Raw genomic sequence first — 13,701 nt, forward strand, 5'->3', positions numbered from 1 at the left:
ATTACTTTGCAGGTGAGTGGATTAGTGGGGCTGGCAAATATAATAAAATAAAGAAAATTTGAAAAGAATTTGGACAACTAAGGGCATCTTTAAATAGACAAATAGTAACAGAAATAGGACTTGTCATTTTATTTGTATAGTCTCTATTTAAATTATTGTAGCTAGGAAATAAAGTTTTGTGCTGGCCTTTTATCAATAATGTCATAGCCAGGATTCATAGACTTTACAGAATTTTTAATGAATATTTTAAAATAAATTACAACATTTGTCACTGTACGTTTTGGTTCTCCCTTTTGAAATTGAAAGTACAATGAAAGAATTGTTAATTGGGACTTTTATTTTGACAGATATTGATTCGTAATTGTGGCCAAGCATTGCGAGAATCTCATGTTCATGAGACGGCTCTAAGTCTGCTGGCGGCGTGTACAGTGGTCCACTGTCTCCTATAGGCACTCAACCGACGCGTTTGATGGTGTCTGTGGTTTGAATGCCGAGGGTACTAGTGACTTTGTAGACATTAAGAGGTGAGTGGCAGCCAAACTTTCAGAACTCTAGGCAACTTACTGTGTATTCCTGGTTTAATTCCGCTTTCTTTGGTGACGTGTAAACTAACATAACGTTAACTACAGATGAAACTTCTCATTAGTAGTCCTCATTCATGAAGCGGGAACGTTTGGGCACGACAACTTTAAGCCAGTTTATTTCGGATGTCTCGTTATTTTGTAATTTCCTGATTCTGCATGTTGTAGCGTTTTAAATTTTAAATGAAATGATTTTTTTTTTTACAGGTATACATATTATACCCTTCACCTGTAAACTTTTGCGTTTTTAACTTTTTTTTAACTTTCCCAACAATTTTGTTTATTTTATCGCTTTTTGCACGCTTCAAATTCAAAATACAAGGAAAACATGGAAACCCTCACTCAAGCAAATTCGCAAAAGGTTATTGCTGCTTAAGTGATTTTCTTTTATGTATTGTGTGTGTTTCTGTTAATGCTCTGTGCCATTCTAAAATGAATGCGTAAGCTGCTTTTCTTGCTTTAAGTGCTTAGTCACGTGATGATCAGATGACCAAAACTACCACAGACATAAATTCAGATACGGTCTGTACACATGCGCACATACATTTCCACAATATCAAGGAAAATGCTTCAAAAGAGGGCAGAGGCTAATTATCTAATGCAAAAAAGTGTACGGTTCAACTCCTCAGTCGTCCCTGCTGTTGCCATGGTATCTAAAGTAGGAATCCAGAAAGCTTCCCATTTAAAAATCTTGTAGATTTCCCACCCGTTCTTACAGGTGTAACACAATATGACTATGAAAATGCACTCAGGCTTGTTTATACACTACGCAAAACCCATGAGAGCTAAGACGCACCACCTGGTCTGCCAGTAGTGGCACGAATTGCTAACCTTACTGAAAATATCAATGTATGCGGATACAAAATTGCACTATTGGTGAAGTCAATTTCATCATATTTGAAAGACATCACATGCTTTCCGGATGTTTACACAACAGGTATTTTACAGAAAATAAGATGACTGAATTGAATAAAACGGGTGTACTGGGGACATTTGACGTCATGCTTTTTTTTTTTTGCTTTTTTTTTGTATTCTGTCATTTATTTATTTTTTTATATGGAAACATTCTAAAATTTTAAATTTTGCAAGGTAGAAGGAGTGTATGATGGACCACCCCCAAAGGAGAGGGCAGTGGGACAGAAGTTATTACTCTGGAGGATAAATGCGTTTTCTGTCTGCTATGCCAGGGAGCTGTCTCTTTGGTCTGACCACACATTTGTCACCTTGAAGATGGGTGTAGTTTCTGGCCTCTGCCTTCATTACAGGGAGTTGTAGCCACTGAAAAAGCTGTAACTGTGTCCCCCCTATTTGAATTCTGGTTTGTCTAGTAGCAAACCTGTAGGCTGTAAAGTGTAGGCTTCAGATTACAGACTTCTCATCAATGTCCCATTCATGAAGCACGAACATTTTTCTAGTAACACATTTAAGCCAGTCAATTTATTTTACCTGTCTCGTTATTTTGTAACTTTGATTCTGCATGTTGTCATTTAAAATTGGAATGAAATTAGATGAGCTAGGTGGAATGCCTTTATTTGTGATGTATACATGTGTACAGTACAATGAAATGCAGTCGTCACATAAAGCAGCTCTTTGTGAGCTTGGGTCAGCCATCGTATAGCACCCCTCAAGTCATGGGTTCAACAGTGGCTGCATGGCAGAGCCAGGATTTGAACCCACAACCTTCCAATTGACTAGGTTACCAGTAGGCTATCACTTTCCCACTTGGGGGACTTGGTAATACCAGGTCCAAAAATGTATATTAAAGTTGCTGGTTACATTTGTTGCACTATAATGTGAGTGTTCAGTTTAGTAATTGTCAGGAAAGGGAAATTGGGTTACAGTTATTCATACAATGCTCATTTCTTTATATCCTAAATGAATTATTTAATTACACAGGTGTACATCTCCCCAGATTGGCTGTGCCCACAATTTGCAGGCTTTACTTTCAATGTGGCTGTCTCACAAGAAATCTAATCAGGAGTATTTGTGCTACCAGCACATTATGTCCTTTTAAAAAATGAATTTCTCTAATTTCCATCCATTTCCTTTATTCTCTAATGAATTGAATTGTGGTTTAACTGAAAATTTACAGGGTACTATGCAAGGTACAATTTAACATATTCATTAGTCAAAAGCTTGCGGAAAAGTGCAGAGTCAAGCCCGTCCTGGAGCGGTGTCACGGGAGCACTGCCACAGAGCACTCTTTGTTGCTGTTAGAGGGAGTGGGCCCACTGCTGTTGACTGAGGATCCTGCCTTAGCTGCTCTATAGGAGGAAAAGAATCTGGAGAAACCGTGTGTGGTCGTACGTTTGCGAGCGGTCCAGCTGCAGCGTCCGTGCGGCGTAGGCCGCAGTCTTAACCCCTTTGCCAAAGCATGCTTTAATGCTTGTATATGACATTAAACTAGGGTTTACTTTAATCGAACATCATGCTGTTGTTTCAGTAACAATCTACCACAATAAAGTAGGCTGTAGTGAAACGTGTTGCACCAAGGCCAATATATTGTTTCATGTATGTCCGGAGACATGTCAGTATGCCACGCGTTTTTGCAAAAAAGATCGTTCGTTGCTTTTTCTATTCAGCATAACGTTGCTGTCATGTTTACAAGTTGGGCTGTATAAACGTACTGACTTTTTAAATTAGTCTTAATGCTGCTTAATAAATTGACATTGTCATGGGCAGCAAATAGGGGAACCACACGGAGTGGAAAAGTAGGTATTGGTGTCATTACATTTCACCATCAATCTAAAATAAGTAATGGACTTCTCATTTTAGCTTATTGAGCTTCTGTTCAGGAAGAGCTTTTTCTCTGACTAGAATTTTCTTTTTTTAAATTTGTTAGGATTGAGAAAGGTTTGGTAATTCATCAAGCAATGCGTGAAATTATGAAAAATGATTTCACATTACAGGTGGAGCTATAGTAGTGATGATGGGCTGTTGTATTTACTTAGACATATAAAATTGTTTTTTGTTTAGTATTTGAGTCTCAGATGTCAGCTCAAAAGCACCTAGCTGTTTGACCCTTATAAAGTCATTTGAAGCATGTTGAGATAAAGTATGATCAATGATTCACAGATCGTGGTGCTGCGTAGCAAATATTTAATGTCTCAGGCTTGCCCTAATGAATGATTGGACCTTGATAAAATGCTTATCTTTGCATTAAAAGTCAATATTTACATTCTCATTTCCCACAGACCCAAATGCACACCTGCCTACTACTTTGTCTTGGCATCTTAATTTTGTCAAACCGATGTTTAATGTTCAAGGTTGCGGCCCATGCAATACGATCCTCGTTAACCTTATTAAAAGATGTTCCCATCTGTGCCTAGTGCTCTAAGGATCCCAGCATGCCTGGCGGTGGGAGTAATGTTGCTGCCAGAGCACCTGGACCTGAAGGGGACCTTCACGTTCCCCTCATCCTGGAGGAGCGTGGGAAAGAGGAGGAGCCCCTGAAGGTGGTGCTGGGCCGCAAGCTGAAGAAGCGTTGCTCCTGGAGCCCGGCTCGGGCTGCGGCGCTGCTCCTCGACTCCGTCCCCATCCTGAAGTGGCTGCCCCAGTACCGGATCAAGGACTGGCTCTTGGGGGACGTGATGTCGGGCGTGATCGTGGGCATTCTGCTAGCGCCCCAGTCCATTGCTTACTCTCTACTGGCGGCCCAGGACCCCATCTACGGCCTCTACACGTCTTTCTTCTCCTGCATCATCTACACATTCATGGGCACGTCCCGGCACATCTCGGTGGGCATCTTTGGGGTGCTGTGTCTGCTGGTGGGCCAGGTGGTGGAACGGGAGCTGGCCGTGGCCGGATACGTCACGGACGTGCAAGGCAATCGGACCGGACTGGGCAGCCTGGAAAATGGGACCTTCCCCGACTGTGACCGCAGCTGCTATGCCATTATCGTGGGATCCACTGTTACCTTCACAGCAGGAGTCTACCAGGTACGTCCCTGCCTACAGGGTCCAAAGTGCATAAACTTGACTAGAATGGAAATACTTTTCTTTCCTTTTTTTAGGAGTATTTTATGCCAAATAATTTATGGTCAAACAGACAGTAACGGATGACTTTTAGATGCAGCTACTCTATAGCTATACCTAATGGCTGCCATCCATTTTGTAGTCAGTTATAACTTGTAATCTACACCACTGTTGTCATCTGAAGTCAGCTGTCTGACTTTGTGCTGTGTCCACGGGGTTGTTACTGGCATGTTTCTTGAGCGATCATTCAACTAACTTGCAGAGAACTGACAAAAACATTGAGTAGCCATAGAGCTATAAAGTAGATGTACGTAATAATAAGTGATAAATATAATCTTGGTCAGTATAATCACACCAGAGACTTAATTAGACGCACCTCCCTTATACCTACACTCCCTGGACACTTAATTAGGTTGATTTTGTGTTTTTTAATGCCTTTGTAAGTGTGTAACTACAGGTTGCAGCCTGCACACAGGGCTCAGCAGCTGCTCTCACTGCTCAGTTTCTGATCATTAACGTGGACATGGTAGTGGCATGGCTGTGGGTGTTGGCTGGGTTGGTACATGTTTATCAGGCACAGTAATACTGTGTGCGGGCGTGCGTGCGTGTTGGGTTTTTTTTTTTTTTCTTTTCCATTTTCAACATGCATCAGTGCCCCTGCTGAGAGTGTGGCCAACCTCTCACATATCCAGCCAGCAACAGTCTTTTGATTAGAAACTGACCAGAGATAAAGGGTTGGGTGATTCCTAGCATAAGTTGTGCATAGCAACAGAAGGGCCACAGACTAACTGTACACCCACAAGGTGATGTGCGTCATTGAGTGTAGAGGTCCTTACAAGTGTGGTGTCAAACCGGTGATCCTGTGGTTGATCAAAATTTGATCTCAGGGAAGTAAAAGAGCTTTTTTCTTTCTTTTCTTCTTTCCTGCGGTTTCAGGTGCTAATGGGTCTCCTCCAGGTTGGCTTTGTCTCGGTCTTCCTCTCTGACTCTCTGCTGAGTGGTTTTGCAACTGGCGCCTCTCTTACCATCCTTACCTCCCAGCTAAAGTACCTTCTGGGCCTGAAACTGCCTCGCACCCAGGGCTGGGGCTCGCTGATCAAAACCTGGATCGGCCTGCTCGGCAGCCTGGACCAAACCAACATGTGTGACCTCATCACCAGCGTGCTGTGCCTGCTTGTGCTCGTACCCACCAAAGAGCTGAACGAGCGCTTCAAATCCAAGCTCAAAGCACCCATACCCTTCGAACTCTTCGTGGTCATCGCCACTACCCTGGCCTCGCACTTCGGCCACTTCAAGGAGCAGTACGGCTCCGAGGTGTCTGGCCACATCCCCACGGGCTTCATGCCCCCCCAGCTCCCCGCTTGGTCGCTCATCCCCAGGATTGCGCTCGACGCCTTCTCCATAGCCATCGTCGGCTTCGCCATCACCGTGTCGCTATCCGAGATGTTTGCCAAGAAGCACGGCTACGTGGTCGACCCCAACCAGGAGATGTACGCCATCGGCTTCTGCAACATCATCCCGTCTTTTTTCCGCTGCTTCGTCACCAGCGCCGCCCTCACCAAGACCCTGGTGAAGGAGTCGACTGGCTGCCAGACGCAGCTCTCCAGCCTGGTGACGGCACTCGTGCTGCTGCTCATTCTCCTCGTCATCGCGCCGTTCTTCTACTCTCTCCAGAAGTGCGTAAAGGCTGCAGTATAAACGAGTGTGGACGAAAGTAAAGAGGAAAGGAACACTTAATTTTTAAGCAGTCGTGACTTATTAAAAACAAAACATGAGCTTTTTTAAATGGTAGATTGTAAGAGAACTCATGAACTTTAATGTTCCTAAGATTTTGACGATGGTTTCAGCTTTTCGTGTCTTATGCACGTCCTCTGCTGTCTGTCTCCTGTATGTCAGATGTGTCCTGGCCGTCATCATCATGGTGAACCTGCGCGGGGCGCTGCGCAAGTTCTGCGACGTTCCCCGAATGTGGCGCGCCAACCGCGTGGACGCTGGCGTCTGGCTGCTGACCATGGCTACGTCGGCACTGGTGAACACGGAGCTGGGCCTGCTTCTGGGCGTGCTGGCCAGCGCCTTCTGTGTGTTGGCACGCACGCAGCGAGCCCAGACCCTCCAGCTGGGCCAGAGCGGGGATCGCGACGTCTTTAAGGAGCTGACGGCGTACAAGGGCCTCCAGACGCTGCCCGGTGTGGCCGCGTTCCGCTACGAGGCCCCCATCTACTACGCCAACCAGACCCTGTTTAAGAAATCCCTGTACCGTAACACGGGCCTGGACCCGGTGAAGGAGAGAGCCCGTCGCAAGAGGCTGGAGAGGGGCAAGAAGCAGGAAGAGGAGAGGAAAGGGGCGGAGCAAAGCCCCGAGGCGTCCAGCGGCAACTTCCTGCCCCACGCTCTCCCCTTCCACACGCTGATCATAGACTGCGGCCCCGTGCTGTTTTTGGACACGGCGGGGGTTGCCGCTCTGAAAGAGGTGCGCAAGGACTTTCAGGAGTTCGGTGTGCAGTTGCTGCTGGCTCAGTGCAACACCTCGACCATCGATTCCCTGCGCAGAGGTGGCTACTACGACCCAGAGACAGGAAACGTAGAGAGAATTTTTCACACTGTCGGTGATGCTGTCCGTTACGGCCAAAGCTTGCTGTCACAGAATGGTGACTGTGACACTTCTTTCTAAAATATTGTTTCAGCTCCACTTTTACTACAATTGAGCAGTCAAGCATTTGTCTCTTGCCATGATGTCAGGTTTTTCTATATTAGAGTCTGGTATTTTGCTCAATTCAGTCTTGTTGTGACCAGTGGAGAGTTGTAGTCTGCAATTGTAGTGCCTTTTTCAGCTCCGTAAAAATGGGAGTTCGCCAAAGATACAAAGATCAGAAGAATGATTGCTGTCAAAATCAATTATTTTTATGTCTTGTGCAGCACTTTAAATTGTGTAGGGGTTTTAAAATAATGCTCCTTTAAATCGATGTGCGTCTCAGGGCGTGTCCTTGTTTTTTGCTGGACAAGCAAACCAAGAAAAGACGTTTACTGATCTTCAGGGGAAGAAGATTTTTTTCTATATATTGAAAAGATATCCACCCAGTTTAAGGCCTATTATGCAATATTGGCCATATTTTAATAACTTAATAACACAGTTTTATGAGTTACTTATAAATGACAAACATCCCTCTGCTGCAGCCAGCCTGGGAAACGGCTAAACAACTGTGAATCTCCTTTAGTGGCAGTTGTACAACACTGTATACAAGTTCAGTGTCGCACCATATGTTTACTGCAGAGGCAGACGCAGCAGGGGAGAGGGAGGGGCTTAAGTCCGTTAAAGATGTCCACGGACAAACAAACACACAATCAATCAAACAAACAGTTGTTGGAAATGGCATGCAAGCACTTGTTTTTATTTGTGAAAGATGTTTAAATTGATGTGCGTTGGTTATTCATTAGGTCTTTATACATGGCTAGGATGAAGATTAGGTAACGTTTTTGTTTTTTTTTCCAAGTGGAAATCTAGCCAATTCCAAAGAGTTCACGAACTTGTCCTAAGTGCTGTACATTTTTTCAAGGTCCACACTGTTATGAGGGCATGCAATTTAAAGCCATATTGCAAACACTATGTGGTTTGCGTGAAAAGCTCTTTCACCTCGATGCCTTGTTTACGGTCCTATTTCTAGAGGTTATACCCTTTTGTCAAATAGTTGTTGAATATATTTTTTCTTCCTTTATTGCATACTGCTATTTTTTTTTTTTTTTTTTTTTTTTTACATAGCATTACGAGCTATCATAGGGAAAATGTATAGGCTTTAAATGTTTCATTCCATATTTATTTATTTGATATCAGTCTTATTTATTAGTGGAGTTAATGATTTGTCAAATATTTAATTTTTATCCTTTATTTTAGTAAGAGTTTTGTCTGACATTTAATTTTCAAAATATTTTAGCACTGTAGTTGGTGGTAAATTGTTAGAGGGTTTTTTTTTTTGTTTTTTTTCCTCCCACTTTATCTGTAACATGCAGATATTCAAACAATTCAAAAAGTATATATGTGTACATTTCTGCTTTTCTAATCACATTTTGGATTGTTAAAATCTACATTTTCAGAAAATAAACAAACACACTGGCTGCAAACTTTGGTTGTTCTCATGAAGCAAATCTTTACGACCGTGGGGACACTGAATCATCCTGTGCAATTTAATTCCATTCCACGAAAGATAAAAATGTTGCCTGGGCAGATTTTCAGCATGTGAGACGGAAACAGTTTGTGAAACGGATCCCAGATCGTGCACTCGTTTCGTAGCACAGCATTCCCTCGCGGCAGGAAGCCGGGCCCATCTTTCTGGGTGGGGCTCTGAATGCCGAAGAGCCCAAATATAGTTTATTACTGCCCTTCTGTGGAAATCCTTCTGGCTCGTCACCGAGAGGCGCTGTTGGGGCGGACTGTCTTTCTGGGATTTCACTGGCCGCTGTGTTGAGATTAAATTGGCTGGGTTGCATATTAAAATGACTAGCTATGTTAACGTTAATATATAATTTATAATAAACTATTTTGTTGTTTACATTAATCAGTCGACTAGTCAATTGTATTAGTAGAAGATTGAGGGTGATGAATGTATGAAGAAAATTAAACACTAAGGAGTGATTGGAAAGGTGCTACTCGTGATTCCTGCACTTTCCTTAACTGCTCTCTGTATGCTTAATTGGAAAGAGGAGAACACGACTGAATTTTCCTTGGTGAAGGTGTGTACTCCCAGAAGGATATTTTTTTTGTTTGTTTACACCAACAACAACTGAGCAATGGCGCTACAACCAGGCTCGTATGCGCAGTAGGAGTCTAGTGGGCAGTGTTTGGTGTTTGGAAGAGTCATTTTCAGTGCCTTAGAAAAACGCTTCGAGCCAAGAAGCCCCCAATTCGTCATCGCTGCAGCAGCTGTTCTGCACAGCTACCTGAAAGGGCATGGATGCCTAATCCCCCACCAGGAGAGGATGAGATCCAGATGTACCACCATGTACAGTTGACCCCAGAGAAGGACTGGCATATGGAGATGCTTTTGCGTTGTGCCACCGTGAGTAGATATTCTCAACACTATCCAACCTTTTCATCTTCTCTTCAGATCATCTACATCTTCACACAGTCATTTTATTTTAAAAGTGACTGTGTACATTTCGTCTGGCGCATTACAGATGCATCCATCATATCCAACATGGTCATTTGTTTTGTAGGTATTGCTGTGGCATTTGATGCATCTGCATCTCTCTCTCTCTCTCTCCCCTTTATCCTCATGTCCAGTTTTACTTGCAGTGTCTTTCGTGCTCCTCCTTTGATTTAACTGGTGTTCATGAAATTCAACTGGCAGCCTTGCATGAATAGCCAGTCTTCCGCTGTGACCAGTAGGCCCACTGGCAGACGCTGCCGCCCTTGCTTGTGAGAATGTGGAGGGTAAACCGCATTGTAACTCTTCAGTTCTGTCCATATGACCACCTCCTCGAAACCAGAACAGTGCAGATAAATGCAGATCTCCACATCAGATGAAACGGACACAAACACTGTTTTAAAGGTGAAAAGAATTCATTTACCTAAAGTAGTTGTGTGAGATCCATCATCTGGTATGTTCCGAGGTTGCCTGATCTCCGTCATTCCTGTCCGTAACTGTGTATTTGTTTGCAGGTCCAGTCTCGTACCAGCAATCTTTGAGTCTTATTTTTATATTCTTCCCCAACACCTCTGCATCAACTCACCTCCATGACGACTAACGTCAACTCAGTGATTTCACAAGAAAGAGAACGCTGATGAAGCTGATATTTCCTACCTGTAGTTGTATTGTTGTAGATGTGTGTTAATTTACACTGAATTCATTACAAATAGATTTCCAGGCTTTTGTCTGTATGGCTTATTGTGTATTGTTTATCTTCAGTAATGGGATGTCTTGAAAGTATTTGCTTTAAAGAAGATTTCTCATGCTCAGTAAAGTTTTTTGATCGCAGTTTATTCTCTGCTGCCATGGTCATCCTTACATTTGCTTCTCCAGTACAATACAAATTTAGGCATTCCATGTTTTATAGGCATTTTTGCTCCAGATAATTCAGACTAACACAGGTGGATTCAATTAAGATTGTTTGTTTACTTTAGTTCAGGACTCTGTAGTACAGATGTTGATAATCAGTAGTTGATCTGTGTTCCCGAAAGTTCTTTTTTAAGGACATGATTAACTATCCCAGATTAAGTTAAACCGTGTCTGGAAATCCTCTCCTGAGACTATGGTTTCTGAGACGCATCTTAAATTTGGTCCCAAAACACATCATCACCAGTAATTTCAGTCTTAGTCTACTGTAGGATTTATCACGTGTACGAAGGTGAAATTACCATAAAATCACCACCAGAGAGCAGCATTGTCAAAATGAGGACAAAGTGACTTTCATTGCAAACAGATGGACGTTTTCTCAGTGTCACAGCGCTTCATATTTGCGCATTTGTGCTACATGTCATGCTACATATGAGAACTGTCCAAAGATTTCGCAGGTAATAATTCTGGTGACAGATCTTATAGATTGGAATCCCTGGGGCAAGACAAGCCTGTCCTCTAGAGTCATGTCGAGCAGGCGTTTAGGCTCTGACTACATATCTGTACCTTAAATTGCCTTTAAAGATCATCTTCTGTCAAGAGAAATTATCTTCTCACCTCCTTCCAAGTCTTGACTCCAAGAGTTTTAAAAGTGTTGAAAGAGCAGCGCTCTCTCTCTCTCTCTCTCGCTTTCCCCTGCTTTGTAAATCGGTTTCACCTTATGTAGCCAAAAAAGCAACAGCTTCCATAAATACATTCAAGCACTTCAAGATCGGTCTGACCTCTGATTGCTACCCACCGTAAAGTTCTGACTATTGACCTAAATCCACTTTAGGTTCACAGTTACACTTTTTATCTACAGCACAAAAACCTGACATGGTAGCTAATTAGCCTACGGTGCAGGAAGAGGTGATAGCGTGTCACTTGAAGTCCAGACAGCCATGTTGCTGGCAGTTGAGTTTGAAGCCACTAGGAGTGATTGGCACACAATGAGCTGTCGCACCTCACGCTGTATATAAATACAGGTCACGGACGTGCACAGTATGAGCAGTATTTCATGAAGAGGCCCGCCAGCTGTGTAATTTGAATTGCCCTGCTGCACCCATGTGTAGGCGTGGCAGCATGTTATTTCATTCGAGCGTCCTAAGACAGTGGTCGTCAGCCTTCAACATCTATACAGCCCCCCTCGCTCCCAGGTGGTGGAACACAAGTGCTATTTTCAATCCCTAATTTGCTCTTATATAACCCCCCTCATCGCCTCCGATCGGTGTGTGCTGAAGAGAGATGGAGAAGGGGATAACAAAATGAACATGAAGGAAAAGTTCCATTTTCCCAGTGATTTTAGAGCGCAGCGTGTGGCTCGTCTGAGAATAATGAAGCGTCCTGCGGTTTCAGGCATGCTTGCGTTGCTGCTGCGGTATACCTTTGCGTTAAGGTTGCTTCCTGCTCCATGGGAGCTGTAGTGCCACAGCTCTGCACTGGCGTTCGTTTATCTCACCTATGTGCACCGCGGGGCTCTGTGCTGTGTACGGGGGGGGGAGGCTGGCGTCTAAGGCCATTCTTCATTTGCATCGCAGTTACACACCATTTGTACATTCCGCCTAGCAGGAGCGGCGTTTAAAATGGTCAGGGCGCTTTGGGGGCGTGCCGCCTTTGATTTATATTCAGGCAACGGCGTCGTGCCATACAGTGGCTAGGGGACTCCTCGCCGGGCTTGGCTCTGCTGCCGGGGCAACACCAGCACAGCGAGCGGAGATGTGCCATCCGCCGCCTTCGTCGGTCACCTCCCTCATCTCCGTCGCCCTCTTGGCAAAAGGGAGTGTGACCCAGGCGGGTCCCCAAGCAGGCTCCCAGCAGCTGCTGCTCTTCTAACTGTGTGACGGCTGTGCTGTGTTGCACAGTTCCCCGGCCCAGGCCCTGTGACTGGGGACACTCTCTGCCAGTGATCCCAGCGGTGAGGGCTGGTTGATGAGCTGGCTTTGTTTGGCCAACGCAAGGTCGTTGCCATTGCGTCCCGACTGGCCTACTCCACCATCTGTTTCTGTGCACTCCTCAAAGCGCAACACAGATGAATCTGAGGGGTGACCTCTAACCCCTCTCGCTCTCTCTCTGCACCGCCCCCCTGGATTTTACATGGCCAGTAGGGTTTCCAGCTGGTCCATCTTAGACCAGAATGGAACAGCTGCTTAAAGAACAGTTATAGCTATTAATTGTGGAAACATGGAGGGTGATTAGAAAGAAATTGTATTTTTAAGCAAAGAAAGCGATAGGGACAGTTTTTAATAAAGATATAGCATTCAAATATAGAAATAAGACATATATCTACAGATAAAACTTGTCAAAATGATTTGAGTAGATTATATTTAATCATAATCTTTTGATTAAAAGTGTTATTACACTCACTTTACATTTGTTAAGAACTGTCTGAGCTCCCAAAGAAAGAGTCTTGCTCCATAACTTCCTTCTTTTGATATCAAATCCTGCTCATTTTTCAGAATAATCTTTGTAGGCCCCATTTTGATATAATCACCTTTCAGTGGATTATCCTGGATGTGGCTTTTCCTGTAACCAGAAGTGCGTAAAGTAGATTTATGTTTCTGCAAATCTTTACTAAAACCCAGAAGGAGTGCTTTCTGTATTTTGTATTGTGTCAGGAAAGAGAAATTGATTTTATCAGAGTGGTAGTGATCCAGCTGCTGAGCACATCACATTTATTCCTGGAAAAATCATCCATCCAGATCTACTAACACCACAGTTAGTGCAATGATTTGGTCAGTGACTAAATAGCTCTATGTTTTAGCCACTATCAGCTGTGCAAAGATCTTACTGAGCCTTGTGCTTGATGAATTTACTGGTACTCAGGAAACCTGTTTCATCGATAAATGGTTACTTTAGAATTATATATATATATAATCACTTTCCCCCTGGATATTTTAATATTTTTTAAACATCTAAGCAATTATGGGAAGTACAATATGTTGTCAGGTAAACACAGATTTCAGCTACTTTTGTTTACCAAACATCAATCTTTGTCATTCATTGTTCTTGCTTACCAATGGTTTGGCTAATTCCTGCTTTCATTTCAGCATAGTTTTAGGC

At 43.5% G+C, this 13,701-nt stretch overlaps 1 protein-coding gene across 1 annotated transcript; it reads left to right on the top strand.

Moving 5' to 3' along the window:
- Positions 1–399: 399 nt before the first annotated feature.
- Positions 400–8,671, top strand: slc26a2 (solute carrier family 26 member 2). Its single transcript, XM_027003556.3, has 4 exons — positions 400–524; positions 3,911–4,519; positions 5,492–6,231; positions 6,452–8,671. Exons 2-4 carry the CDS (start codon positions 3,929–3,931, stop codon positions 7,224–7,226), a joined length of 2,106 nt encoding a protein of 701 aa, XP_026859357.2. The 5' UTR covers positions 400–524; positions 3,911–3,928; the 3' UTR covers positions 7,227–8,671.
- Positions 8,672–13,701: the final 5,030 nt, after the last annotated feature.

The sequence above is a fragment of the Electrophorus electricus genome, chromosome 16 (genome assembly GCF_041902795.1).
Source record: "Electrophorus electricus isolate QZ-2024a chromosome 16, ASM4190279v1, whole genome shotgun sequence".
Classification (NCBI taxonomy): Eukaryota; Metazoa; Chordata; class Actinopteri; order Gymnotiformes; family Gymnotidae; genus Electrophorus; species Electrophorus electricus.